Here is a 26476-nt window from a genome sequence, read left to right as displayed (position 1 = left end):
GCAGGATAGCAACCGAAGGCCAAAGAAACTGGGCTGGCACTCAACTGCTCTAACCAACTAGCAGGTTCAGGGCTTATCCACTTGTATGCTTAAAATTAGTGAAGTTATTTGACCTTAAATTCACTGTGCCTTTGTTGTTCATCAACAAAACGGTGTTTATCCTACCCTCTGACCTTCCGGAGATCTGATGAAGACAGCAAACAGATGAGAAGAATGCAAATAATGTAGTGGTGCGTGCCAAAGGGAGTTAATGCATCTGCCTTTACGGCAGGGCTCATGTGGTGGGCCATGGCGGAGGCCAGGAGGCATGGTCAGAGCAGTGAGCTCAAAGGGAAACACCGGCTTTGGGTCTATGCTGAAGTCAGTGTATCTTGTGCTCTGTGCTGAGCCAAGGCCCCGGGAAGAAAAAACAGTAAATAATCATGTAGATGGAGAACTAGCTTCTTCATGTGCCTGAGGAGGCCTATGTGAGTTTGCACAGATCGTCCAATTTCTGAACTTTGCTTCTGTAGGACTATCCGCACAGGAGCATGGTTAGCGACACTACGCACCTAACGTGCATACAGCACAGTGATATTTTATTTTACTATGGCTTGTTCTATGTGTGTGCAGTACTACTCTGCATGTGCTGCGGTCATACTTTGCCTCCCATTTATGTGGTGGTTGTGCTGGAGATGACTCCTGACACAAGTTAGTGGGATGACATATAAGCCACGCCGTGCAACATCCCCCTTATACCTTGTTCCAGAGTCTTTAAGCAGTCCACCCAACCATTTCAGGTTGAGGGTTATGGAAGTATCATGGAGGCTGAAGGCATACTAATAAAAGAACCATTTATTGATTTATTGTGAACTACAGCAGCGTTCATTTTCCTCTGTGGGTTACAGATGGCTCTTCCTGCTAAAAAATGTTGGCTCTTTTTTTTTTTTTTTTTTTTTTTCCAAAAAAGAAGTCTGAGGGTCTGGTAGATTTGGAGTCTGATAGATGCTGTCTTTCTGTGGCTTTAGCTTGATAAGTTTCAATGCAATCATTGTGATATACAGCAAATATCTAATGTCACAAATAAGAGTATACGCATGTCGACACATGCACCCATGTTATCATAAATATATGTCATTTGTGTTTGTATACATTAAAAAAACTGGGCCCTTATTATTTCTGGAGAATGAACCACTGCTTGATTTACAAACTTGCAGAGGTTTTGAAAGGTGTTAATAAACTTCAGTGTGCTGTAGACAATGTTAAATTGCTTGCCAAAGCCCCAGGCTAAGTTGGTCTTGTAAAGCTTAAAACAGATCCTTGGAACTTGCAGACAAATCCAAAGACAAAAAAAAAAAAAAAAAAAAAAAAAAAAAGAAAAAGAAAAAAATTAGGAATCAGATGCTCAAGAGAGAATATTCTTGCCAGTAACATGACAGAGTCAAGTTAATTCAAAGTGATTCAAACAAGAAAGATGATTTTTTTTTTTTTTTAGGATATTGCTGGCCAGTTCTGCATCCTGAATCTGATTGACATATGATACTACTAGGCTGAATGAAGACATTTTGCACATGTTTTTGCTTTAAAGAGCAATTGCTAGGGGTAACACTGGTTAGTTACAACGTGGAGACATGCCAAACTATTCTGAATGAGAGTGGATTGCTGGCTATCTTGTGCTTCAAGGTTTGTAGGGCTGGGTGGATAATTAAGCATTCCTGACATCGCCGTGTGGTCACATAAACTCAGAGGGTTAGAGAATTTAATGTGGAAACTCAGGTTCCTACTGGGTGTGCCGTCCAGTTCTGTAAATGGGGATTTCCACTACCAGAAGTTGAATGAACTGCACAGTAGACTTAATGGGAATATCTTTGACTATTGAAATTCCACCAAAAAATTTGATGTTTTGACGTAATTTTTTGACAGGGCTTTTTGGACTTTTTTTTTTCTAATACCCATCTCTTTTCAGTGCAGCCTTTAAATCTATTCACCAAATTTGCCACAGAGATTTATTATTTTTTAACAGTCTATAGCTTTCAGAATATAGTTCCATACTTGTAGGTTTTGGAAAGATTTTTCTGAATGAAAGCTCTTCTGTCCCATAAGGTGTTGATGCATTATTGAGAGCAATAGCAAATTAGCTTATTAATTCTTAACAGCGGTCTGAGTCTGCAGAGGCAAGCTTGGGTGGGAAAGTCCTTAAATCTCTGTCAAAATTTAAGCTCTTTTTTTTTGTTTGCTTGGTTTTCAGCCACCATGGTCGGTTCTCCTGTTAGAGCACCTATCCACACTTTTGAGTATCTTCGGTTCTCCTCAGACTGTATATTTTGAATCAGATGATGGTTCAGCAACAAAATGCTTCCCAAGTTCTGTTTAAAAAACCCCATAAATCAAAACCATGACGATTCTACTTGAATTTCCAGCCTATTAGTGCATATTACATGTTTCTTCCCAATCAAGGAAGGAGAATCCGAGTTTCTGAACCAGCCACTTTCCTGAGGATTACAAGGCATTAGCACAGGGAGGGAGTGGGAGAAAATCACACGAACTAAAGCAGCTGGCCTGAACTTCACCTGGCAAACCCTCCAATATCCAAGACTGGTTAATCTCAGTTTCCATTGTTCAGAATGGAAATTTTCTAGCCTTTTCCAGCCACCAATTTTACCTTATATTGGACACCACAAGCTCTGAGTTGCGCACTTATGTTTTCAGCAACGGGTCTTCAGCTTTATGTGGTTTAGTTCCATGTTACTCATATTTCATAACTCTGCATTTGTGCATATTAGTGCTTCCTCTAGTTTTTGTCACGCACGGTAAATTGAGAGATCTCCCCGCACAGCTGAGATCAGGCCATGGCCCAACATCTCCGAGAGATTATTTGCATCAGCGTACACAATGTGTCAAAGCATCATGCCTTAATCTGGTGAGTGCAGTGACAGGGCTCATGATGTGACAAAGCAGATCAGGCGATGCTGTAGATGTCTCGCCAGTAGTGGGTAACAGGGGCAACAAATGGGAGGGGCTGTGTGTGTGTGCAGAAAAAAACAGTGCATGGAGAAATGGAGATGCCTCCCACCGCCTGCACTAATGGTGGCTTGTGCCCATAGTGTGGGCATTACCAAGGGGTCTGGAAACATAGCCGCATCTTAGCAGCAGACAGTGCCCACCAGTCCATTAACACTTGTTCCTAGTATTTTCCAAAATGTGGTTTGTTAACTAGCAACTAGAACTTGAAGTAAAAGATTCTAAACAGCTATAACTGAAACAAGTCAACGCTCTGTTTCAATAAAAGCGGTGTTACAGTTTTTTTGGTATTGTCTTTCATGAAGGCTTTTGCTTCCAGACTGTATTAACAAAATATGTTGTTTGACAGATATCATCTCAGCAGACAGGTTGCCTAATCTGTTTTATTGACAAATTGACTTATTATTTGATCAACTTGAATATAGCCTTCAAGATATATTTCTATTATAAAAAAAATGGATGGAACAGAGAATAATGTGTGTAGTCCATCATCCTCTTTCAGCTGTCATTTAAACACTGGTGTGTCTGTAAGAAAAGAAAAGAAAAGTTATACAGTTGTTTTGATCGTGCTGTCAGAATTGTCTTTATTATCTGTGGGGGAATCGCCTATATAATTTCTTCTTCCTTGATACGATAATATATTGACCTCCCTCATTCAGTCAGAAAAAAGCAGGTTATGATGGCTCTACCCACCACCTACATGAAGTTTCATATTCTATCAGAAAAGAAACAAAGCATCTCCGGGAGCCAGAATCACTTATACTTCACTTCCCATGTGTTCTCTTTCAATGAGACCTGGAAACAAAGTGAAGTTAAAAGGTTTTCCTCACCAAAGACAGAAATGCTTTAAAAAAATTTATAAAATAAATTTCTAGGCTGTTATGTTACAGCCTTTTCATTCAGTTTATTTTTAAGTCAGTAAGTTGCACTTGAAAAGTTTCAAAGATAAAAAGAATCTAAAAACCTTAAAATCTGGATTAATTTGGCTAACAAGGTAAATGTGACAGCTTTAAGACTGCTCTTCGGCTGATTGTTTTGGGAGCCTTGCTTGTATCTTCATCTTTGCTGCCTGGTCTTGATGGGGGAATCCTGCTCACCTGTGCCCTGTGGAGCGCCCATTGTACCCTGAGTTAGTGCACAGGCGCTGCCACGGGCATCGAATGAATGATAAGATCAGGCAAGATTTAAAGCTGGACATATAGAAAAACCTGCTACCTCTAGTTTGCTTTTAACGCTTTACATCAGGAAGAAAATAATACTTGGGGCCAAGACACTCATTAAAATTCCCTCCATTTAGTCTATTTGTGAGTGTCCATTGCACATGGTCTGTTTGTAATTGTGCTCAGAATAGGTGGATCAGCTCTTCTGGGGGTAATAAAAAAGGCCCTGATTACCGATAATGAAAATCTTACCCCTTTTATATCAAATGGATTAGACTTTTAATTGGGAAAGTAAATGCTCAAAATTAATTAAAAAAAATGTAGTCAATGCAAAGTAAAATTATTTTCTTCTTCTTCTTCTTCTTCTTCTTTAGTTTAGTGGGTAAATATGTCCTTAGCGGGAAGCTATACATGCTTTTGAGCCACAAAGTCAGGATTTTGATAAAAAGAAGCCCCAAAACAAAACAATTATGTTTGCAATGTGGGAGCTCTAGGAGTGAGAGAAAAGTTGGACCTTGAGCTGTAGCACCCCTGGCCTTGGTTTAGCAAAGCACAGATCTGACTAATGGAAACCTGGCCACAGAAAACAAAGCAAAACAAAACAAAGCAAAACCACCCACAATTTGCCTATATTTGAGGTGGGTTTTTTTCCTTCTTTTTTTTTTTTTTTTTTTTTTTAAACCACAGACATTTAATGCCATGCTTGCCTGAGAGCTTTTTCCTGTAGCTAATAATACTTTGCACTGCTATAGTGCCTTTAATCCAAAGATCTCAAAGTGCTTTGCAGGCATTAATGAATTAATCTTCATAACACCCCTTTGAAGTAGGTATTATTATAGCAGTCTTAGAGATGGGCTGAGCAATTTTCCTGAAGTTGTAGAGCAAGTCTCTGACAGAGTCAGGAATAGCCTGCCGAAGTCCTGTGTCTCAGCTGCTTCTCCAACCACCATGCCATTCTCCCAGACTAAGTCTCTTAAATAATTTTAATTTTAAATAATTACTTTGATTTACTTACTGCATTTAAGTCATATCTCTGTTAAATACAAGGGGAGGCATTGATTTATCCTTAGTGGGTTAGGCATTCACTGCCTGTGAAAGTTGCGCTGATAACGTGAAGTTAAACCGACAGAAATCCTGTGTGTGGATGCTCTTGCCGGGGGATAGGAGGGGCTTTTCAGGGCTTAGTTTGAGCCCCTGTCTTCACACACACATGCACGCACACTCAGCACTGCACGGCTACATCAGTGTAGCTGACACCCACCCTAGTCGCTGGCGCACCAGTGCAGCTGCCTGAAATTACTAATGGTATCTTCTATGGGCAATAATTTGCGCTACGAATGGTCCTTCATATGGCTGGAGCTGTAGCTACGCGAGCAATTTACATTATTTCTGATAGATGATCCCGCCTTCCTCCTTCATGACATTGTTCAATAAGACTAAACATATAGTCAGGACTTAAACCAAGTGTAACTTGTCTCAAAATGCCATTCAGACTGCAGCTTGAATTGCCACCCTGGGCTGGCGGAGTTTTAACTAAACCTTAAATTCATGCTTTTAATTATATTTTCAATTATGTATGTACCATCCTAGCGCCATTAAGACCCAGCTCTACAAAAAAGACTCCCTGCCTGAACAATTTTAGATTTTGTGGATGGGTGTACGTTGGTGTGACTTTAACTTGCCTCCATAGGGGTGGGGACAGGGGCAAGCCTCATTTTTGGCAAAAGTAACTTTCTGTGCTGCCTCTGGCAGCAATTTTAGAAACATCCAGAAAGGTAAATTGGTGCGAAACTGCAAAGAATCAAACCCCTAATCAATAGATCCGTAATCTCATGCCAAGCAGTTTGCTTTGATTTGGTTAATGGGTCAGGAATGACCATCCCTTGGTAGGGCTGTCACATGCCATTCAGCTACGCAGCGCCGGTGAGATGGCGACAGCTGAGTTTGCTGGGCGTACCGTGCTCTGGGCTTAACCTGGTCTGAGATGGAGGAGGACCCCAGCTGAGTGCTGGGTGCTCTCCCCGCTCCCCTGGCCCCAGGGGCCTGCTGTGCTCTGACAAGGCTGCTCTGCCAGCAGGAAAAAAACCCAACAAAATATTCCCAAACCAATAAGCACCGGCCAGTCCCTCAAAATGGTGGATACAGATAGCCAGCTCCCGGTGACGGGAATTTTGAGTAGCCGTGCCAGATGCGCGCAGAGCGCCAGGCGGGTCGGTAGGTGTGCCTCCCGTGCACAGCACGTGGCGCAGCCAGCGGGAACCTGCGGCCCCACTGAACCGCGCCGTAAGGCCAGCAGCGTAATGGTGTCCGCAAAGCTCACGCTACTTAGAGGCTGGAGAGCAACTGTACAAATGATACCAGGGAATCTGTTGGGTCTCTTTTGCATTAGCTTTCATATCAAATTACCTTAAGAGCAAACCCCCCTCACTGAAACCCCTCTGTGTCTGCTAACTGCCAGCCTTGCAAATCAAGTCAAAACCGGGAAGGGCGGTTGCCACCCCTCCACCTTCCACAGCCACGCTAGTGGGAATGTTTTGCAGCTGGGGCATAGCTGATGCTCACGGACCTGATGACACCTCCAGCTTTTCTGAATTAGCCAAAAATGCTGCAGTGCGATTTTCTTTTTCCTGTCCTTGCTGTTAGCTTGCAAGCAACCTCTGACTTCAGTGCATGGCCACCAGTGCTACTCTAACACCAACAGATGTGAGTGTAAGCATCCCAGGGATTGAAATCAGCTACTCCAACTACCTCAAGCCCACCAGTTTCAGGCACTAGATTGCTTTCATAAATATGTTGATGAGAATTTCTGTACCTTTTCAGCATGCGCTTTCCGCTGGTTGGCTTGACAGATACTGCCTGTTCTTCCACATTGCTTTCCTACAGTATTGCTGAATATTTATTAACTGAAAGCTTATTGACAAGCTCCCATACACTCTTTCTTGCTGATGCCGAAGTCACAGCACTGCGCTTCCTCATGAGGCACATACGCTTTCCATAACCTTTCATGGCTTCTGTGGGGGGTCTTTTCACTTTCCTACACACATATAGCTCTGTATGTTACTTTCTTGGTAGGAATGCGCTAATTGTCACACGTCTTTCTTTTTAAAATAGATTAATGTCATAATTATCCTCATTTTCTTCCTTCCTGCTACAGGCAATTGCTGGAATGCTTTAGCATTTTTTGGAAGAAAAAAAAAGAAAGTAAAAAAAAAAAGAAAAAAATCCCCACAACTTGTCTAGGGAAAGAATTGTTGCCACTCCCAAGACTAGGCCATTATATCACTTAAACATTCTAGAAACTGTTTTTTTTAACTTCAGCTGCACACTTAGGGTTTAACTGGTCTTCATTTCTGTTTTTGCAAAGCGCAGCGTTGTCCACTCCTATTACAGTTTAGATCTATCTGAGGCTGAGCTTTTCTCATCTCCTAAACATTTTTCCCCACTGGTTTAGGGAACATTGTTGATCTCGTTGATTGTACAGCCCTCCATCCCAGCACAGGGTGGTGAGGTGGCCTACGTGTTCAGTGATGCTTCAGGGCCAGGTGGGCAGGGGGTGCCATGCCAGCAAGGGGTAAGGCAGCAGTAAGTAAGCAGTAAGGCTTTGGCAGTGGTACTCCTTGTATTAGGGCGGTATTTCTTAAAAGGGAAAAAAAGCAAACTGTTTGCCTTGGCTCAAGGTGCAGGTCAGGCACACTGAATATAAACCCCACCATAATTTAATAGCCACGCTGCCCAGCACGGTCGTTTGTTCCTCTGGCCTTTCAGGTAGACAGGTGCTCCCTTCATCACATGTTGACGACGGTAACAGATAAAGGGATTTTAAGGGGTTAAAGGATGGTAACACTTATTGGCCTGAGCGTGACATTATATGGTTCTGCTCAGGTTCGTTTCTTCTTCCACTGCACCGGTGCTTTATAGCTACTATAGGCTGTATCTGGAAGCTGCCAAAACAGACCTCTGATTTGCTGATGGGATGTTTTAGGTGTCATCGTGCGCCCAGGAAGGGCACAGAGGACAAACTGGCAAGCAAGAGAAGCACAGGCAGGTTTGTAGGACCTCCACCAACTTCTTCCCGCTTTCCCAAATATTGCCTTTTCCCTTTAGGAAATCTGGAACCATAGAATGGCATCTGTCAAGCCGTAGGCACTTGAGAGTAAGCACCCATCAGAATAACTTACTGTCAAAAACAGGTACAAATTCATTTCATCCCACTTTGTGCCATATGCTGCTGTCAAAACTTCATGAACTGTTTAGGCAGCATGTTGGGACATTTTGACTAACTATGAGCAGTGCTATTTTTTTCATTGCTTTGTGTCATCTGCATTTATAATCGGGTATTTCCCTGAATTTGGTTTGGTCTCTGAACAGAGAAGCCCGTGGAAAGTGAACATCACCTGGGAAGGTAGGCACAGGCCAAACCTCTGGATTCAGCCGCCCCTGCTTATTTGGTGCCCCAACTCTGAACTAGAAATTGCACTGTACTACATTGCTCAGGAACCAACTTACTCTTCTGTTTTAATGCTGATGTTCTAAATTTGGGGTGATTCTTTCTCCTGTGATTTGATAAACCCCCTGAATTCTGGAGCAGACTGGTAAGCTAAATGTAAATCTCATTTTGTGCTCCTTGAGCCCAGCCATTTTGTTCTGACAAGAAAATTAACTAGCACACCCTTCGCTATAATAAGTGGGAAACAGACCACAGGATAGGTAAAGAACACATTTGCTGTTTTATTGGTGCCTTGCAGGGCAATAATACTGAAAAAGGGGAATGCAAAAGAAACAAAAAACCAAAAACAAAACCAAAAACCCAGGATGGTGGCAACCCACTTTGTATTTTTTTAAAGAGTACATCAACTCCTGTTTTTTTTTATTTATTGTGGCATGAATGATAACATAAAACCAAAACATGAAAATATACAACTTATATTACACTATGTGTTATGAACAAAATATAAATCTATAACTCTATGTTATATTTACATAATTATTTCTTTTATTAAATTTCAAGTGAGATGGTAGGTTGCACATACTTTGTTTTAAGCTCCAGGCATTTGATTGTCTCTATTTCTTTTCTATTTTCATTTCACTTGTAAAATCCAAAATGTTAGAAGGAGTAAGAGCTTTAGAGCCAATGGAGCTATATAAATACTGTTTCAGCAAACCAGTGACAAAAACACTGGGGAGTAGAGAAATCAGTCAGTAGAAAAAACGAACTTGACATGTTCTTCAATCTGGGAAACTGACAAGTTAAGATAAAGTTGAAAAAATGTAAATATAAACCAAGCTAAACAGCCAGCCCATGCCCTGTGAATTGAGGATACACTTGAATCCACATCAAGTGAATTACACACAGTTCTTTGCAAAATTGAAGGTACGATTCTATCGAGAAGTGGGCAGACAAAAATACTTCCTATCCAATACATCATGCCCTTAAACGTACGAGATATCATATAGTTGCCATTCATTCTAGCAGATGAATTCTTGCTAAGTAAAGTCTACGTTTCCACGGAGTATAATTATTTTTGATGTTACGAACGTGATGTCAGAGGCTTCTTCGGGGACAATAACAGCTCATCTCTTTGGATTAAAAAGAAAAAGCTCTGAAAATGTGCTGTAAAAAGGTTAAAGACAATTTACTTTCTAAAAAATGATTTAATTAAAGAGAGAGTCTACTGCAGTAACCAAATCTTTGAAATAATGTCTTCGAAGAAAGAATTTCTTCCATATGCATTTGTAATAAGAGGATTTGGTTACAAAACTAATTAAATGCTATAATAATAGCTAGTGTTCTTTTCTGGGGGCCTGATTAATATAGCGGAACGGTTAAATAAAGATGTTAAATGCACTTAAAAATCCTATTTTACTAATATAAGGCATGAATAAATTGAAAAAGGATATACTCTGTGTTATTTAATTGAGCTTAGAAGCAAGTGCCTCAGTTTTTTTCTTCTTTCTTTTCCCCTTTTCCCCACTGCTGGTGTTGTTCTTTTGTAAGCTTGTGAGACGCATGGTATAAGCGGCTCCCCCCTGTTTAGGAGGAGATGGGCTCTACATCCCCTGACCCCGGCAGCTCCCCAAGACCATCTTTGCTCACCGGGTTCCCAGGGAAGAGGGGAATGAAGCCCACCTTGGCATTAGGGCCTCAATGCGCTTTTAGGTTAATATGATCCTAATCTCTTCTAACCTGTTTTTTCTACATGCTCCAGGGCACAGAACCCAGGAAAAAAAAGAAACAAGACAAGAAGATCTTTTTAAAATGTATGTTTTGCTTTGCTTTGTTTTTTCTAAGAAATTCAAGAGGGACAAACAGGGCCTCATTTTCAAATCTGGTATTCTACTGCCAAAGGCTATATGGGCGCTCATCCTTGGACCCAACAAAACATTAGCACAGGCGTTTAGTATTTCGCTAGTTTGGGACCCCAGAGCCTTTTTTTTTTTTTTTTTTGCCTTTTTTTTTTGTTATTTTTTTGTTTCCTTTTCTTTTTAACATTGCTGCATTGGTTTCAACATCCAAATGCAGGACGTGGATAGTCTGCTAAAGCTACCCATTCGACAAGCCTGACGGAAGCCCAGGCTCTAGTGTAGTTTCTCAGACAGAAATGTGTATGGTAACAAAATTAGCATTCATCTGAGCCCTAGTCCAGGCCAAGGCAGTGAGCGGAGCAGAGCGCTCCTGCAGAAGGGCTCTGTCACGCCATCCATTGCCGAGAGCAGCGCTCGGTCCCGCAGCCCCGGCACAGGTGCTCCTCCGGCACAGGACCGACCCTGCCCACGGAGACGGGGCTACTTCCAGGAGCGTCTCCTGCAGCCCAGCCCATAGTTGGGGGCTGAGATTCGGTCCTGCTGAAGTCAAAGGGCCTTTTTCCCACTGACCTCTCCGAGGCCAGCTTTCCAGCCCACGCGTCTGAGACTTGCTCCAATCACACCTGCTGCAGTGGCACCTACCTGGAGCTAAAACAAAGTATTCTGGTAGCCCAAAGTGACACAATTAAACCAGAGAGTCTCTATAACGTGGTGGAAATCAAGCATCCAGCAAATGTGAGGTGAACCCACAAGAGTCAGAAGTAATTTGTTCACAAAGACAGGGAACAAATTTAAAAGTTTTTTTTTTTTTTAAAAAAGGAGCAAATATCTGTTTTCACATTGTACATAATAATGATATAAAAACAATTGTCTACTTTTTTTCCTTCTTATCCAAACAGAGTGCTTCAAAAAAATTGGCTCTAGATGACTGGTGTAATCAAATAACTAAAATAAGTGATGAGAGAGCAGAAGTTAATTAAGATTGAAAACAACACTCCCATTAATTCACTCCATCATAATAAACATCAGAAGTTGACATGGCTGGGGCCAAAATTAAAATAAAAGAAAGAGAAATGGTGTGAGAAGAAGAAGAAGCGATTTGTTTTCATATGTATATATATATATTTATATATATATAAAAAGGCAAGGTGGGGAGGGGTATCCATTTTAAATAGCCTAACAGCTTCATTTGCTGCACTGCCAAATTAGAACAGAATAAAATAAAGTTAAAAAAGGGAGGGGGGGTAAAATAAATTATACATAATTTACTAATCTGGGAACAGCTGACCATTATTATTATTATCATAATTACCATTACAACACTAGCAAGAAGAGGCAGTTCAACTGAAAAAAAAAACAAAAACAAAACCAAACCAAAAACCCAACACAGTCATAAAATACAAACAAAAAGAACCCTCTCTGACATGGAGGACATGATCAGCTACTCCAAGCATAACTCGAGAGCAAATCTTCCGAGAGAGAGAAAATAGAAAACAATTTTTTGAAGCAGAAGTGGAAATCAAAACAGAGAAAACAGGAGAAAAATAAAACAGATGTTGCGGGGTAAAACTATAACACATCCAAACCGCTCATCGGAGTATTGTCCTAAAGTCTTCAATGGCATTTGCTTGTTTGCTTTGCACAAGGTCTGCAGAGGTCAAGTTACACTTCAAGTGGGATTTCAAGAACCAAAGAAAGACACCCCCTCCCGCCACCCTCCTTCCCAGTTCCCCTCCTACCTGCCCCTTTCATCCTGCCCCTGCACTTAAGTGGCTGCACCAAGTGCTAAATTTACTTGATTAAGGGACCCTTTGCAAAATTAATGCCGCCAAGTACTGAAGACCATGGTCCTGGTGAATGCCTGGGCTGGGATCTCACTGGCACTGAGATTCACAGGGCTATTTTTACAAGTTAGAAGTGGTAACACTAGCAATGAGTCTCTCTCTAGGAGCAGGAATTTACCAGGGAGCAACATGAATATAAAGGTGGCATCCTCAGTTAGAAAACTGACTCAGAGGAAGGCTTTTGCCTCAGTATGATCCTAAGACTTTCCTTCCCAGGCCAGAGAGGAGCTCACAGATAGCTGCTGTTTCAAATTAGGGGTAGCCTTTTTGGTTGGTTGGTTGGTCTAGAGCTAATCTAATGTTCCTGTCTTGCTACACAAACCTGGGTCCTCTCCTTCTACGTGAAGATCAGAGTGAGGAGACGAGAACAGACTCTTTGATTCACTTGTATTTACATTCTTTTTTTCTGAAATAAAGTGTAACATTCAGTTACCTTATTACAAATGCAAGGGGCTAACTTCTGCTCAGGATTACGCTTGTGTAAATCCACCTTCCTCACGTAGTTGCTGTTGCCCAAGGAAGGCAAAATTGCCCAAGCAAAGTATCTAAGTGCTCTAGAACAATGCTGAAAGCATTTTAGCCCAGGAGAACAATTTTTGAGTTGTGAGAGGCAGCAGCTAGGAAAACTCAGCACTGCAAAGGTTTGTGTTCTTACATGGCCCCTTTGAATACGGAAATCTCTTTATAGTTACTAGTTGTCCTTCCCACGCAAACATGTCACTGATAAAAATGAATTTCTGCAAGTGCAAAGGAGAAAAAAATGTCAGTTTAAAAAAAGATGCATTTTGAATCAGAGATCATTACTCAGCCACCCTGAAGGTACAAGTTCATCAAAACTGGACATCATATAACCTAATTACACTCAGCGAGGAGGTAACATTTCCAGTTGTCCTGTCCCGTGCAGAACAAATCACATCTTGGACAAGCCTTTTTTGCATTGTATATGCTGCCACTTGAAGTGTAAATTAAAAGCAAAGGCTCCTTACAGACCAAGTCATTTGGAGGGTGCAGGACTTCATTCTGGAACATGCTTTTTGCTCACAATAGTCCAATATTATTCTTATTAGTACCATAAACACGCACACAAGAAAATCCAAGACCATAAAATATTTTTTCTCTAAATTTCTTATCTCTCTCTCTCTCTCTCTCTTTTTTCACCTGAGAACGGCACCTACAGTTTCCTTTAAAAAGCAAAAGCAAAACCAAAAATATATGTCTAATCTCACCAGCTGCTGGTATATCAGGTTCTTCAAGGGATTGTCTAAGATACAACACTGTCCTAACTTAAGACAGAGCAGGAAGCAAAAGAAAAGCAAAAGAAAAACAAAACAAGAAGAGACCAATAAAAAAAAAAAGAAAGCAAATTGGACTAGTTCAGCGCTTTAGTACAAATTTGGCACTTGCTCAAAGACTCAGTATGGTGTGCAACTGATGAAGAGAAGTCCTCTCTTGAAAGGAAATAATTGCTTGTTGGGGTTAACAGAAACAGACTCCCCACTTCCTTCCTTGCCAGCCACGCGCACAGGCACACACGCGCGCACACACACACACACGCACTTCTGACCCAAATTTGCCAGGGAGAAGGAGGAGGAGGAGGAGGAGACAGGGGATAAAAGGAATTTTATCTTTTTTCTTTCCTGTCAGGTGCATTACCAAAAAAAAAAAAAATTATTTCTCTTTAAACTGTAGCACAAAACAACAAAACACATTCACAAGCCACTTGTTGGCACTGTGTACCTGAGTGAGAATTTCTAGAACATTGTAGAACAAACAGCCATAAAGTTTATTTGAAAAAAAAAATAATAATAATAAAAGGTCGACGGGTAAGACTTCAGTGCTTGGGTATAGCAGCTGAATTACTGGCATTATTTTACCCATAGCTTATATCATTCTGTTGTTGTTGTTGTCGTTGTCTTTGTTTCCTTTCTTCTGAGCCTTTTTTCTTCTGATGCAGGCTGATGTCTATTAGTCAGCTGATGTCCCAACTAGTTAAGACTAACAGTTAAAGTAACAGTCAGTGTATGAGAAAGTTAATGTGCTTGGCCACTGGCAAGGATAAACCAGATGGGGCTTTATTTTTTCTTTTCTCCTTGAAGTCCTGTAGGTCATGAGACATTTGGACCCTGATCAGTTGGCTTGCCCCGCAATGTGATTTTCACTGTCACTGCCATAGTCTGCATCGGGGTCATCCTCTTCCTCATCGTATTCATCGTAGATTTCTCCATTGACATCGTCGGTCTGCATCTCTTCCTTGATATGAGGCTCCTCACCTTTGATGCCATAAGTGCTCTGGATGACGGGCATCCCGGGCTCTGGGCTGCTGGACACGCTCGAGTGCTCGGAGGGCAGATGCGGGGAAGGCATTCCTGCCATGGCAATGGCTCCTGGGTAAACTACGCCTGCGGTGGCAATGGGAATCTGTGCTTGTTGCCTGCAATGAAGAAAAAGTAAAAGGACGTTTGAATACTGGAAGGAGTAAAGAGAGTGCAAGTACAACAGCACTTTGCAAGCCCATAGTATATGCTCTGGGGTGGCCCATGCAAGACAGCCCTTGTATCAATATTTCAGACCCTCCAGCTGATGCTCTTGACATGAACATCAGGCCCAAACCAACTTCACTGATAAGAAATCCTAATCTCTGTAAACATCTTGAGCTGTACCTGAACTACACAGCTTCAGCTTGCCTGTTTGTGATGCAAACTTCTTTACTGGATAACCTGGGTGTCCCATGAGCTGCCAGCCCAAAATAAACATCTTTTCAATTGTGGTCCAAATTAAGCCCCATGTATTTTGAAATTCTTCCTTTTAAATAGTCTAAGCTGCTGACAGGACTAGACAGAGAAGTAACACATTGCCAACAGGAGAGACTAGGTAGTTTGCACAGGAATGGGGAGGTCCTGTAAGAAAGTACCCATGGATGAGGAGAAAGCAGGTCTCTCCAAAGAGTCAATGTTTACTCCATGTTCACTCAGAGATCTGGCCACTATCAGAGAGAGGAACAGTGGGACTTCTGGGGGGTTATAGGATGAACACCAAGGGCCTCCCACTGGAAGATGATCGTTTCCACAGTAAGCGGCACTTGTGAAAAGCAGAAACCTTTGAAGGATGGAGGATAAAATTGGGAAAAGGCACACTTAAACCGGAAGCATGCATTATTTAAAAATAAATAAAAAGCAAGCAAGCAACATGAGCATTTGAGAAAATCCTCTACAGGATGCCTTTATGTGGCATCTAAGCCTTGGAAACCTGTCTGCAGTAATGAAAGAAGAATTATTCCAGGCCATAGAAATTCCCTTTGCATCAAGAACACTAGCTGTGTTATACTAGTGTTTGTTTCCCTGAGAAGCTTCAGGGTCCCAACAAGCCTAGAGGTTTAAAATTCATGCTCCTTTTGTTTCCTTGCTGCATGAAGTAATTCCATTGCAGTAATACTCTTCAGTACATGCTGCACATTGTAATGTCATCAGCGGTGTGTCCATCTGCACTGAAAAGCCTTGCCACAGGAGACAGGGCAGAGTCTCTTGAGATGAACATTCTTAATTAAGAATGAAACCCTCCCCTGTTCCCCTGCCTGCCTGTGCCCTGGCTGTACAGTAAGCCTTGCACAGTACAGTGATCCTGAAAGACTTTCCTCTGCCAAACAGCTTTACATTTGTTTGGAATTGCTTGCTGCATTTTCAGATCCTTCCTGCCTGCCATTCGAGCGAGGCCTCCCTCCACACAGTCCTTATTTCCGTGTTTCTGAAACAAGCAGAAGTTGTCTCAGCTGAAGATATAGCTCTTAAATGTAGGGAGCGGATCTAATTTGCATTTTATTCTTAATTCAATAGGAAGGCTTTTGTTTTCTGGAGTCAGCATTTCTGCAACAAGATTCAGCACACTTAAATTGCTTTTAATATTTAACAATAGGAACACTTTGCACTTAAATGGTGCTTTTCAGAGTGCTTTTCAAATATTAAATAATTTAAGAATAGTATTTTTCCACTTATATAGGATGTCCACTCCAGAGGATCTCATAGCAGTCCTCAGATGCTAATGTATTAGGGCTCTCAGCAGTCCGGTGAGGTGAGCTTCCACACCACCATTAAGGATGAGGACGCTGAGACAGGGAAGCATTAAGGCCAAGAGTTGCCAAAAATGCCCAAACCTTCCCATTGCGATGCCATCACATGGGCTTTCAGCATGTCCCAGCAGCTCTTGCAAACCCAATCACTTATTTTGGTGCCCAGGCAGGAGCTGGACTGGTGTTTACAAGTTTTGCCCTGGACGACCTGTACCGGGTAATGGAGCAGATGGGGAAGTAAACCCAGGAAAGCAACCGTTGTGCTGTGACTGCCAGCATCAAACACTGACCCCGCTGCAGCCACTGGCCGCTTTGTCAGTAAGTTCTATGAAGATTTTACCCCAGGTTCTGTGCTCTAACGCCCCAGTGCAAATTATCTCCAGAAATGTCTTGATTTCAATGTCAGACTTGTTTGGAAAGCTAAATAATATGCAGAATGTTACAAGGTTAATTTTTTTCCCATGATGAAGCATGCATGTTAACCAGATAAGCAGTGTTTTGGGGGCTCTGTTCCCATCTATTCTTTTTCCAGAAGGCCCCCCCTCCTCTTTTTTTAATCTCTTGATGCCAAATGTTGGCTGACTTCCCTGTGTTTGTTTCAGTGCTTACCATTGGGATCACTGGACCTGCCAGCACCACAGGGTTAAGCAGCTCAAATTTCTCTGCTGAGCGGCTTATTGTAACAATACACACTGTAGCTGTTTAAAACACAGTCTGATGACACTTAACAGTTGCTGTACAGATATTCTCTCCTTTATTGCTACTTCCAACCATTAACTGGAGAGATGTGCAACTCAGTTAATATTAAAATTATTCCAAATTCAGATGAAACAGAACAGATATTCCATTATTTCTGAGTGTTTTCTTGTTCCTGGTTTTGCTTTAAGACCACTATGTAGCTTTTAATTTTCTGGAATGAATACAGAAATATTGCAGAATATTTGATTACTTCCGATTCTTTTGATCTACTGTAACCAAAACCAAGGAGTCTTTGCAGAAGAAAAATACATGTCAGTTTTCTAGGCAGATTTTAATCTAATCATACCAGGCTGATCTATTAGCTCTTTATCAGAACCAGTCTTCTTGAAATTTACGCTCAACACAAAGCATTTAGCTTACCGTACTGGAAGACACTCCCTAGTATGACAAATGCCATCACAATGAACAACGCAGACAGCTTCATGCCTGACATGAATTAACTGAGCCAAGTCCATATTCCGGCTCAAGCTCAGTGTGTTCAGCAGTCCTCTTGCAGACCACTTCCCACAGATCAAACTGAATGCAAACTTGTATTTTTGGCTTTCAGATTAAGAGGCTTTACCATAGATTCAATTCAGATATACTCTCTGAGGCCCCATAATAAAGTAATACTTACAAGGCTTTATTAGAAGACTTACATTTCTTTGGAAAATCTTAAGCCTTTTTTTTTTATTTTTTTTATTTTGCATGATCACAGTGGAAATGGGACAGCTGGCTGAAGCTGTAAGATGAGTATATAGCAAAGCCAACAAAAAAATCCATAACTGCCTAACTTCCTCCTGGAACACATTGTTTTAAAGTATAAGCTTCATATTCTGTTAACAAGATATAAAGTTCTTGCCATTAAAATATAATATTTACCACACTGAATTAAGAATTCTCCCTGAATTTTTTTTTTTTTTTTGCTTAAATGAGCAAAGTTTTTAAAGGTCCCATACCCAACATTAAAATACTGCCTCATCTCCTGGCGTCTGTTGCGCATGATAGCTTTGTACTCGCCAATGCGTAATTTTTTGCCATCTACAAGGCAGGTACGCTTCGGCCTTGGCTTGTATTTGTAGTCTGGGTATTTCTCCAGGTGCTGTTTGCTGAGTCGGGCCTGTTCCTCATAGTATGGCTGCTTCTCTAGGTTTGTCATAGCTTTCCAGCGAGATCCTGTCACAAAAAAAAAAAAAAGAAGAGAGAGAAATGAGATTCTACTCATCCACAAACACTGAAAGGCAGAGAAACAAGTAGGTCACCCAGAACAAGATACCTACGGTTATATTGCTTTGGGCTGGGAATCTGTCAGAGCTTCTAGACAGGGGTCAGGTCTTGTTTGTATTTGACTGGTAAACCTCTTGGGTATGGCCAAGAGGCAGAGAGAGATGATACTGGAGGTTTTGACTTGATGTTTTACTGAAACGTCCCCACATTACAATGTCTTTCAGGTGGGAAGTAAAACCATCATCCTGATAACGAGCAATCCCTGACACTTGGTTTTAGAAAACAAGGCAGTGTATTTTAGTGGAATGGCCAAAGATCCCTGAGATAGACAGTCTGCTCTGCTACATCCCTCCCGCTTTCCTTTGGCCACGGGCCTGTTTTCACGTCCTGTTGTAGAGGAGGCACCACTCCCTTGTGCTGTGATCTAGTCGCTATGCCCCACCATGGCTGCTGCTGGGTACAGGAGCCTGCAAAAACCTTGAAGCAATGCCTCTAAAAGCTATAAACTACCCCATATGTCTCAGTGGGGTTTTAACTCCGACTAAGTCCTGGTGAACACTGCCAGCTCCAACTTCAAGAATTTACTATGCGTCGTGAAGGGAAGAGCACTGGGATACCGGCACACCTCTCCACGGAGCCACACTGTGGCTTCATTGCTGGCAGCCTTGTTTCTGACACTGCCTATGTTAGTGTAGATACTTGAGCTAGGGAAATAATGAAGACTTTACAATTGTTTTCAAATACCTCCTGAATTTTATAAACTAGCATTTCTGAAAGGACATAATATAGGAGCAGAAAGTAAAATTTCTTGAATCAGTTACGCTATTTTATTTTTCCATGAACTGTAGAACTGCTTCAGGGTAAGATACATTTCAAACAACAGGAATGGTCCAAGCTGTGAAACATGTGGCTTAGGAGAAAAACTTTATTGGAAAATAATCAATTTTCCCATTGGAAAAAAAGTTTGAATAGTTTCTCAATTTAATGGGTTCATAATGTCATATGTCATACTTTACTTCCTCTTGTTCTTCATTTTTTATGGTTACTCACACTGTACTTAGCTCATGCTATTACTCAGGCTGGTCTTAGCTCACTGTGCCCCTAAGACTCACAATACAGAGAGCACAGTTATCCCTTCCCAGGAAAGAAAACAGTTTGGTTCCCTCTAGAAATGCCCCTTCTGATTACTGACACCACTTTCCCCATTGCTCTTTGAATCTTTATTCTAATCTGTAGTTTGGCCTTCTGGAGTGAAGGACTAACAGGCTAGTACAGCCTGACCTCACACCTAGAGATAACAGATTTGTAAATAATGATGTCTTTGTTTTGAAGAGGAGAATGGAATCCCTTACTTAGCAAACATTGCTTTGCAGTCAAAAACGTAATTTTTCATAATATTTACAACACCTAACATGCAGAGATCCTCCAGCTAGTTCCGGGATGGGAAACAGTTTAATTACATTGCTACTAGCTTAGGCGCAGCACCACATTAGTGTGACTAGATGGTTTCTAGGGTTTGGACTAAAATTCCTGCGGGGCACTTTGTATGTCATACAGAGGTAGTGTCTGTGCACGAGGATCTGCAGATGGGCTCTGTGTTACACGGGGCAGCAAACCTCTGCGGCCGGAATCCTGGTCCGTGGCTTTGCCTCCTGCAGGGAAATTATTCCAAGCTTTTTCTGGCAAAAAAGAGTGGCTAGAAAAAGTGACACCAACTTTCCACATGTACTACCTCCTAGACTTTGGACTAAACAACACAGTCATAAACATCTGGAGACTGCCAAAACACTAAACACCTACTAATGCTGCGTAAGATGGAAACATAGATAAGGCCTGTGTTGAATGATGGTAAGAGTTCAGGGTAAAGCATATGCTTTATTCATATTAATTCAAATTCTACCTCATAGACACCAGCACACTGGCATTTTAGCACATGAAGAAAAACATAAAATCTAGAATCCAGAGCTCTCTAATCACAGGCCTGCTGCAGTCCCAGCAGCTTAGAAAAACAGCCCCAGCCCCATTTCCTGCTGATGAATCAGTTTTTATTTATGAATAATAAAGTTGACAACCTCCGTCTTTATACAAATCTGGACATTTGCTTTACATGCCATGAGGGGACCTGCAATGTAGGAACTCAGACATATTTTGAGATAGACGGACAGACAGAAAGGTAGAAATTAAAATCAGTTGTTGCAAAATTGCCATGAAAATGTTCTATCCCCGCACAATCCCTCTTTTGCTGCGCTAGCTCACTTGCTGCAATCCTACAGTCAGACCTGGGCAGGCAGATTCCTACCCTTTCATGTGAAAAAATCTGTAAATAGTGGGTGAAGCTAGGTAAACATGTAAGTCTTTGCAGGATCGGGGCCATAAAATCTGAAATTTTGATGCATAATATTTGTACATACAGTTACACATACAATATTTATACATAAATGTCATTTGTTATGTTTTTCCTTCCTAAGCTGCAAACAAAAATCCTGGCAGTCTCACCTCTCTTCCTAGCAAATTTTTAATAGCTGCTTTCTGCAGTGATACCTCTTCTTACTATGACTTTAGTGTTTTTACAAAATATACTAAATATAATTTACTAGTATGTTTTGAAGTATCATAAATAATTAAACAAAGGGTTCTGTCAAAAAAAATTTTGAAAAAGGGCACATTTTCCGATGATAAATCTTTGGTTTTTACATTTTATAATTTACACTTATTTTCTTAGTAATACACAAAATCCAGCCAGCTTTCTGCTTGGCCTTAATCTGAAATTTTGAGTGTCTGAAAAATATGGAACTCGGACCTTTGAATCTGCACCCACAGGCAAGCTAAGCTATCACTGAGTATTGCCAACAAACATATTAAAACTGGTTAAAAACACCTTGCCTTTGGACAAAATATATTTGTAATAGCTTTATCTGCCATTGTTTTATGTGTCTATAAATAGACACAGGCAGGCATGGGTACCTATGCACAGTGCCAAGCCCAAGCCCAAGCCCAAACAAGGTGTGATTGAAGAATCTTGAAAAATCTTTATTTTTAAGGGAAGATTTACACTCTTGGGTGAGCTTTCTGCTCACCATCTGTGTTAAAAAGCTTTGAGTGGGTCAAGTATGCAAGGTTTTTCTCCTTGACTATGAAAAAAAGAACCTGTTCTCCTCCCTGGATGCATGCATAATCACAAGCAGGATTCTCACACAATTCTCCCTGATCTAGTGGCTGAAGTATTTAGAAAATAAATGAGAATATCATAAGACTTTGCAAAACCAAACGTGGCTCCTGCCCCCAGTGTGAGCCAGGGCAGTCGGAGCTGCACCCACACAGTGTCTATGAGCACGGCTGCAGAGGCCAGCTGTTTGAATCCAGGGCAGAGAAGAGATGCCCCACGTGTGCCCTGGCACTTGTGCTCGGGCACACGCACACATGCACTAGGTGGGAATAGGAGCTCTGCTTACTGTTGATTTTAAGCCAAGTTTCTCTGACAAGAATTTTCAGATGTTTGGAATATTGCCTAACTTTTAGTCTATTAGACTGACATTTTTCAATCTGAGTATCCGAATCAGGCTGATTTTACATTTAAAAAATACCCTCACATACACAAACACTTGTATAATGTGTATAGGTTTGTATTCACACACACATCCACGAGATAATTTCTGAAGGTAGTATCTATTCTCATTTGTTCATAATCTTTTTATGTAGACTTCTCAGTGAAATTAATTAAAATATTTACAAAAATATCGAAACAATGCATTATTAAATTGATAGGGTCCAGCAGACCCATTTTAGCACTTTTTTAACAATTTACTAAAAAAAAAATCATCCGCAAGTTTAAGTTGCAATGAACAGATGGATGACAAACGTATGCACAGATGAATTTAGCGACAAATCCATGTATCTAATTTTTATGCTCGAAACATAATACCACAGTGTCAAACATAATCCCTAGAGAATTCTAGTGCTGGGAAGGGCACTTCCTCTCATTTTACTATAAAAATGACCCTCGATTGGTGACAACTCCATCTAAGCTACTCTCTGTGACAACGAGCTCTCTGACCTCAATGTGTAGCAGTGCTGCTAAAAATGATGGTAAGGAGAAATTGTGGCTTTCTAATAAAGAGACCCTAATACCTGGCTGAACTCTAAGCTTCTAGTTGCTCACCCTCCGCCAGTTAACAGAGAGCTCCCTGCTGACTTCAAAAGACTGCCCTTTTGCAATTGAGGGAAGACCTTTGTAACGTTTCTGTCAAGAAAGAAGACATCAGGACATCCCTCTCCATTGCATAGGTGGAATAAAAAAATTAAATGTGATGCTAGAAAGAAATAGAAACACCATCTCTTACTGCCTCAGACCTTGCTTTTCCCCATATCTGGCAGCAAAACAGAAAGAGTTTGGAGTCAGCTATACTGTCTGTCACCTCAACAGGATCTGTAATGAATTTGCACATTTTACTCCAACTACTGTATATCTAATCAGAAAAAGATGTCCCCATATCTCCCTGATCTAGCGCCAAATAGTAAAAGGTGATTCCTTATGTTAACAATTTCAGCAGAATGGCTTATTAAAACCAGATTTTAGGGTATTATAAAATGCTTAGAAGCCCTTTAAAATGTCAACCAGGATCCCCAGAGACCGCGTAAAATGTCAGCCCAGCTCAAGCGCCTGTTTTAAGCAGAATGAATTAGCAGCGTGCTGTCGGAGGTTGTTATCCAAAACAATCAGTTAAGAGGGAAAACATCAAGCTCTCTTTGTACTTTCTATATGAAAAGGGCCATTCAGAATGATCTTGTAGATTTCTGAAGCTGATTATTTAAAAACAGGTTTAACCAGGTCTACTCTCAATTTAGAAACAGACCAAAACTATTACTGCCCTGTCCTCAGTCTAATTACATCATACACCTCTGACCAGTATAATCCCTTTTAACCAGTATAAGGTTATTTTACCATCAACATAACCAATTTAGCCTTCTAATCCTGTCCCCATAACTAATCTAATCATCCCGTACCACCCTTTTAATCATGGGTCAATATCGTCACATCTGCCATACACAGCCAATACATTCTGCCTCTCTGACCAATTTATCTCATTTCCACTTGCCTCCTGCTAACTTTTCATACCACTCTAATCAAGCCAAACTTCAAATCTTTGACCAGTCAAAACTCAGCATATTTACCAGCCCTGCAGTTGGCTAATGCTGCCATTACAACTGAGCTACATCTCTTGAGTTGTCTGCAAAACCAGTGAGACCTGCAGCCTAGGTAAAAATTTCCTGCTTAAGCTTCTACCTGGCCCAAGGGATGCTTAAGTCCTGTAACAGCCTTTATCAGTAAAAATGCAACTTCTCCAATTTGGTCACAGGTATTCTTTTTTTCTGCAGAACACGAATTTGTTGGCCTCAGAGATCCTCCTTATCCACCTTCTGTATCATTCAGCATGTCACAGAGGAGTAACTTAGGACAAAATGTGGTCCTGAGAATTTGAGCAAGTAGTGGAAAGTTGAAAGACTGTGGCATGAAATTCAGTAGATGATGTTCATGACAAAGTCGTCTTGGGATGTGAAGAGTAGAGAATATGGAAATTAGATGTTCCTTTTTCTAATTTCAAGATTTCTTGCAGAATATGGGAGAATTAAGAACCTCCAGGAGAAGGTCAGGCTTGAGACCTAAGGAACCTGAAGGTGCACAAGTCCATGGGACCTAATGAGATGCATCCATGGGTCCTGAGGGATTTGGGGATGAAGTTGCTAAGACTATCCATCCTGTTTGAGAAGTTGTGGCAGTCCGGTGAAGTTCCCACTGACTGGAAAAGGGGAAACCATGCCCCCATTTTTAAAAGGAAAAAAGGAAGACCTGGGGGAACTACAGTTTCATCACTCTCACCTCTGTGCTCAGCAATATCATGGAGCAGATCCTCCAGGAATCTATGCTAAGGCACATGGAAAATAAGGAGGTGAATAGTGACACCCAACATGGCTTCACTAATGGCAAATTATGCCTGATACATTTGGTGTCCTTCTACGATGGGGTTACAGCATTGGTGGATAAAGGAAGAGCAACTGACATCACCTATCTGGAGTTGTGCAAAGCATTTGACACTGTCCCACATGACATCCCTGCCTTTAAACTAGAGAGATGCAGGATGGACCACTTGGTGGATAAGGAATTGGCTGGATGGTTGCACTCAAGGAGTTGCAGTTAATGGCTTGATGTCCGAGCGGGAACCAGTGATGGCATTCCTCACTAGAACTGGCGCTGTTTAACATCTTTATCAGTGACAAAAATCCGAGTGAAACTGGGAATGAGTGCACCCTCAGTAAGTTTGCTGAAAACACCAAGCCGTGTGGCGTGGTCGACACGCTGGAGGGAAAGGACCCTGACAAGCTTGAGAGGTGGGCCCCTGTGCACCTCATGAAGTTCAACAAGGCCAAGTTCAAGGTCCTGCACATGGAAAGGGGAAAGCCCAAGCACAAATACAGGCTGGGTAGGGAATGGATTGAGAGCAGCCCTGAGGAGAGGGACATGGGTGTGTTGGTGGATGAGAAGCTCAGCATGACCCGGAAATGTGCACTTGCAACCCAGAAAGTCAACCTGATCCTGGGCTGCATCAAAAGAAGCGTGACCAGCAGGTCGAGGGAGGTGATTCTTCCCCTACTTCACTCTTGTGAGACCCCATCTGGAGTACTGCACTCAGCTCTGGGGCCTCCAACATAAAAAGGACATGAACCAGTCGGATTGAGTCCAGAGGAGAGCCACAAAGATGATCAGAGGGCTGGAGCACCTCTCCTGTGAAGACAGGCTGAGAGAGTTGGGGTTGTTCAGCCTGGAGAAGAGAAGGCTTCAGGGAGACCTTATAGTGGCCTTCCAGTACCTAAAGGGGGTACTGGAAAGAAAGCCAGAGAGGGACTTTTTACAAGGGCATGTAGTTCTAGGACAAGGGGGAATGGCAAGAGGGTAGATTTAGATTATATATTGGGAAGAAATTCATCACTATGATGGTGGTGAAGCACTGGAACAGGTTGCCCAGGGAAGCTGTGGCTGCCCCATCCCTGGAAGTGTTCAAGGCCAGGCTGGATGGGGCTCTGAGTGACCTGGTCTAGTGGAAGGTGTCCCTGCCCATGGCAGGGGGGTTGGAACTAGATGATCTTTAAGATCCCTTCTAACCCCAACCACTCTATGATTCTATGTTTCTACGGTATTTAGAATAAAAGCAAATAATAATGATAATGATAACAACAACAACAACAACAACAACAATAATAATAATAATATCATGTACTAAAGGGAAATATAGTATAAAAGGAAGATAATAAAAATCCTTTAAAACTGTCAGTGTATAAAGTAAAAGGATGTACTTTAGGATCTCTTCCGTATGGTCATTGATTTGAACAGAAAGTGCTATGGCACAAATCAAATACTGTGGTGTGCTACCCCACAGAATTTAATTAGATGAAATACGTGGGCAAATAAATGATAGCAGCCGTTTTGTGATTGCTCAACAGCATAATGAAATTAACTGTTTTTGTCTATTCAGTTCAAGTTTTCGCACCAAAACCGCCACAACAATCTCAGTAATTACAAAGACACAAGGACATTTCAGGTTATGGTTAATGCATACTGCTGGGTAGCAGTGGAAGCTCGTATCACTGTTGTCCTTGGTGCAATCATTACGTAGCAAAGCAGACATTCTAGAGACAGTAATTCTGTTGTGTCAGGTGCTCAGCTTTATTCAGACAAAAGTGCTTTGAGTTTTTCTACTGAAAGAACAGTGCTCTATCATTCTTACCTAGTATCTTGCTGATATTGGAGTTGTGCATGTCTGGGAAGGCTTGAAGGATCTTCCTCCGTTCATCTTTAGCCCACACCATGAATGCATTCATCGGGCGCTTGATATGGGGCTCGTTGCTACCACGTCCTCTGGATTCCCGATAAATTCTAGACTCTGAAACTCCTGCACTTCCTAAAAAGAAAGAAAAAAAGCATTCCCAGCTTGTTTCATTATGCAGCTTCCTCTGCCATCAATAACCTATGTGAGGTGCTGCACATGCAATGAGTCAGTGTTCACAATAGGTTAATGGCATTTCAGTTTTACAGCAGAAAATACCACGTATTGTATATTGTCTAGGTTTTAGTTATTCTGTTGATT

General features: G+C 41.5%; 1 protein-coding gene across 11 annotated transcripts in view; it reads right to left on the bottom strand.

Moving 5' to 3' along the window:
• Nucleotides 1-8864: 8864 nt before the first annotated feature.
• The window catches only part of SOX5 (SRY-box transcription factor 5), a 297069-nt gene continuing 279457 nt past the window's right edge, over nucleotides 8865-26476 (bottom strand). For all 11 annotated transcript variants that reach the window (XM_056340467.1, XM_056340470.1, XM_056340476.1 and 8 more), the window contains 3 exons: nucleotides 26117-26290; nucleotides 18068-18284; nucleotides 8865-14738 (listed from right to left, as the gene is read on the bottom strand). In XM_056340467.1, coding sequence (XP_056196442.1) covers nucleotides 14435-14738; nucleotides 18068-18284; nucleotides 26117-26290 — 695 coding nt within the window. In that variant the 3' untranslated portion in view covers nucleotides 8865-14434. The remainder of the gene's footprint in view (nucleotides 14739-18067; nucleotides 18285-26116; nucleotides 26291-26476) is intronic.

Source organism: Falco biarmicus, chromosome 5 (genome assembly GCF_023638135.1).
Source record: "Falco biarmicus isolate bFalBia1 chromosome 5, bFalBia1.pri, whole genome shotgun sequence".
Taxonomy (NCBI): Eukaryota; Metazoa; Chordata; class Aves; order Falconiformes; family Falconidae; genus Falco; species Falco biarmicus.
Note: the sequence above shows the minus strand (reverse complement) of the source record. Positions and strands in the feature narration are given on the sequence as shown.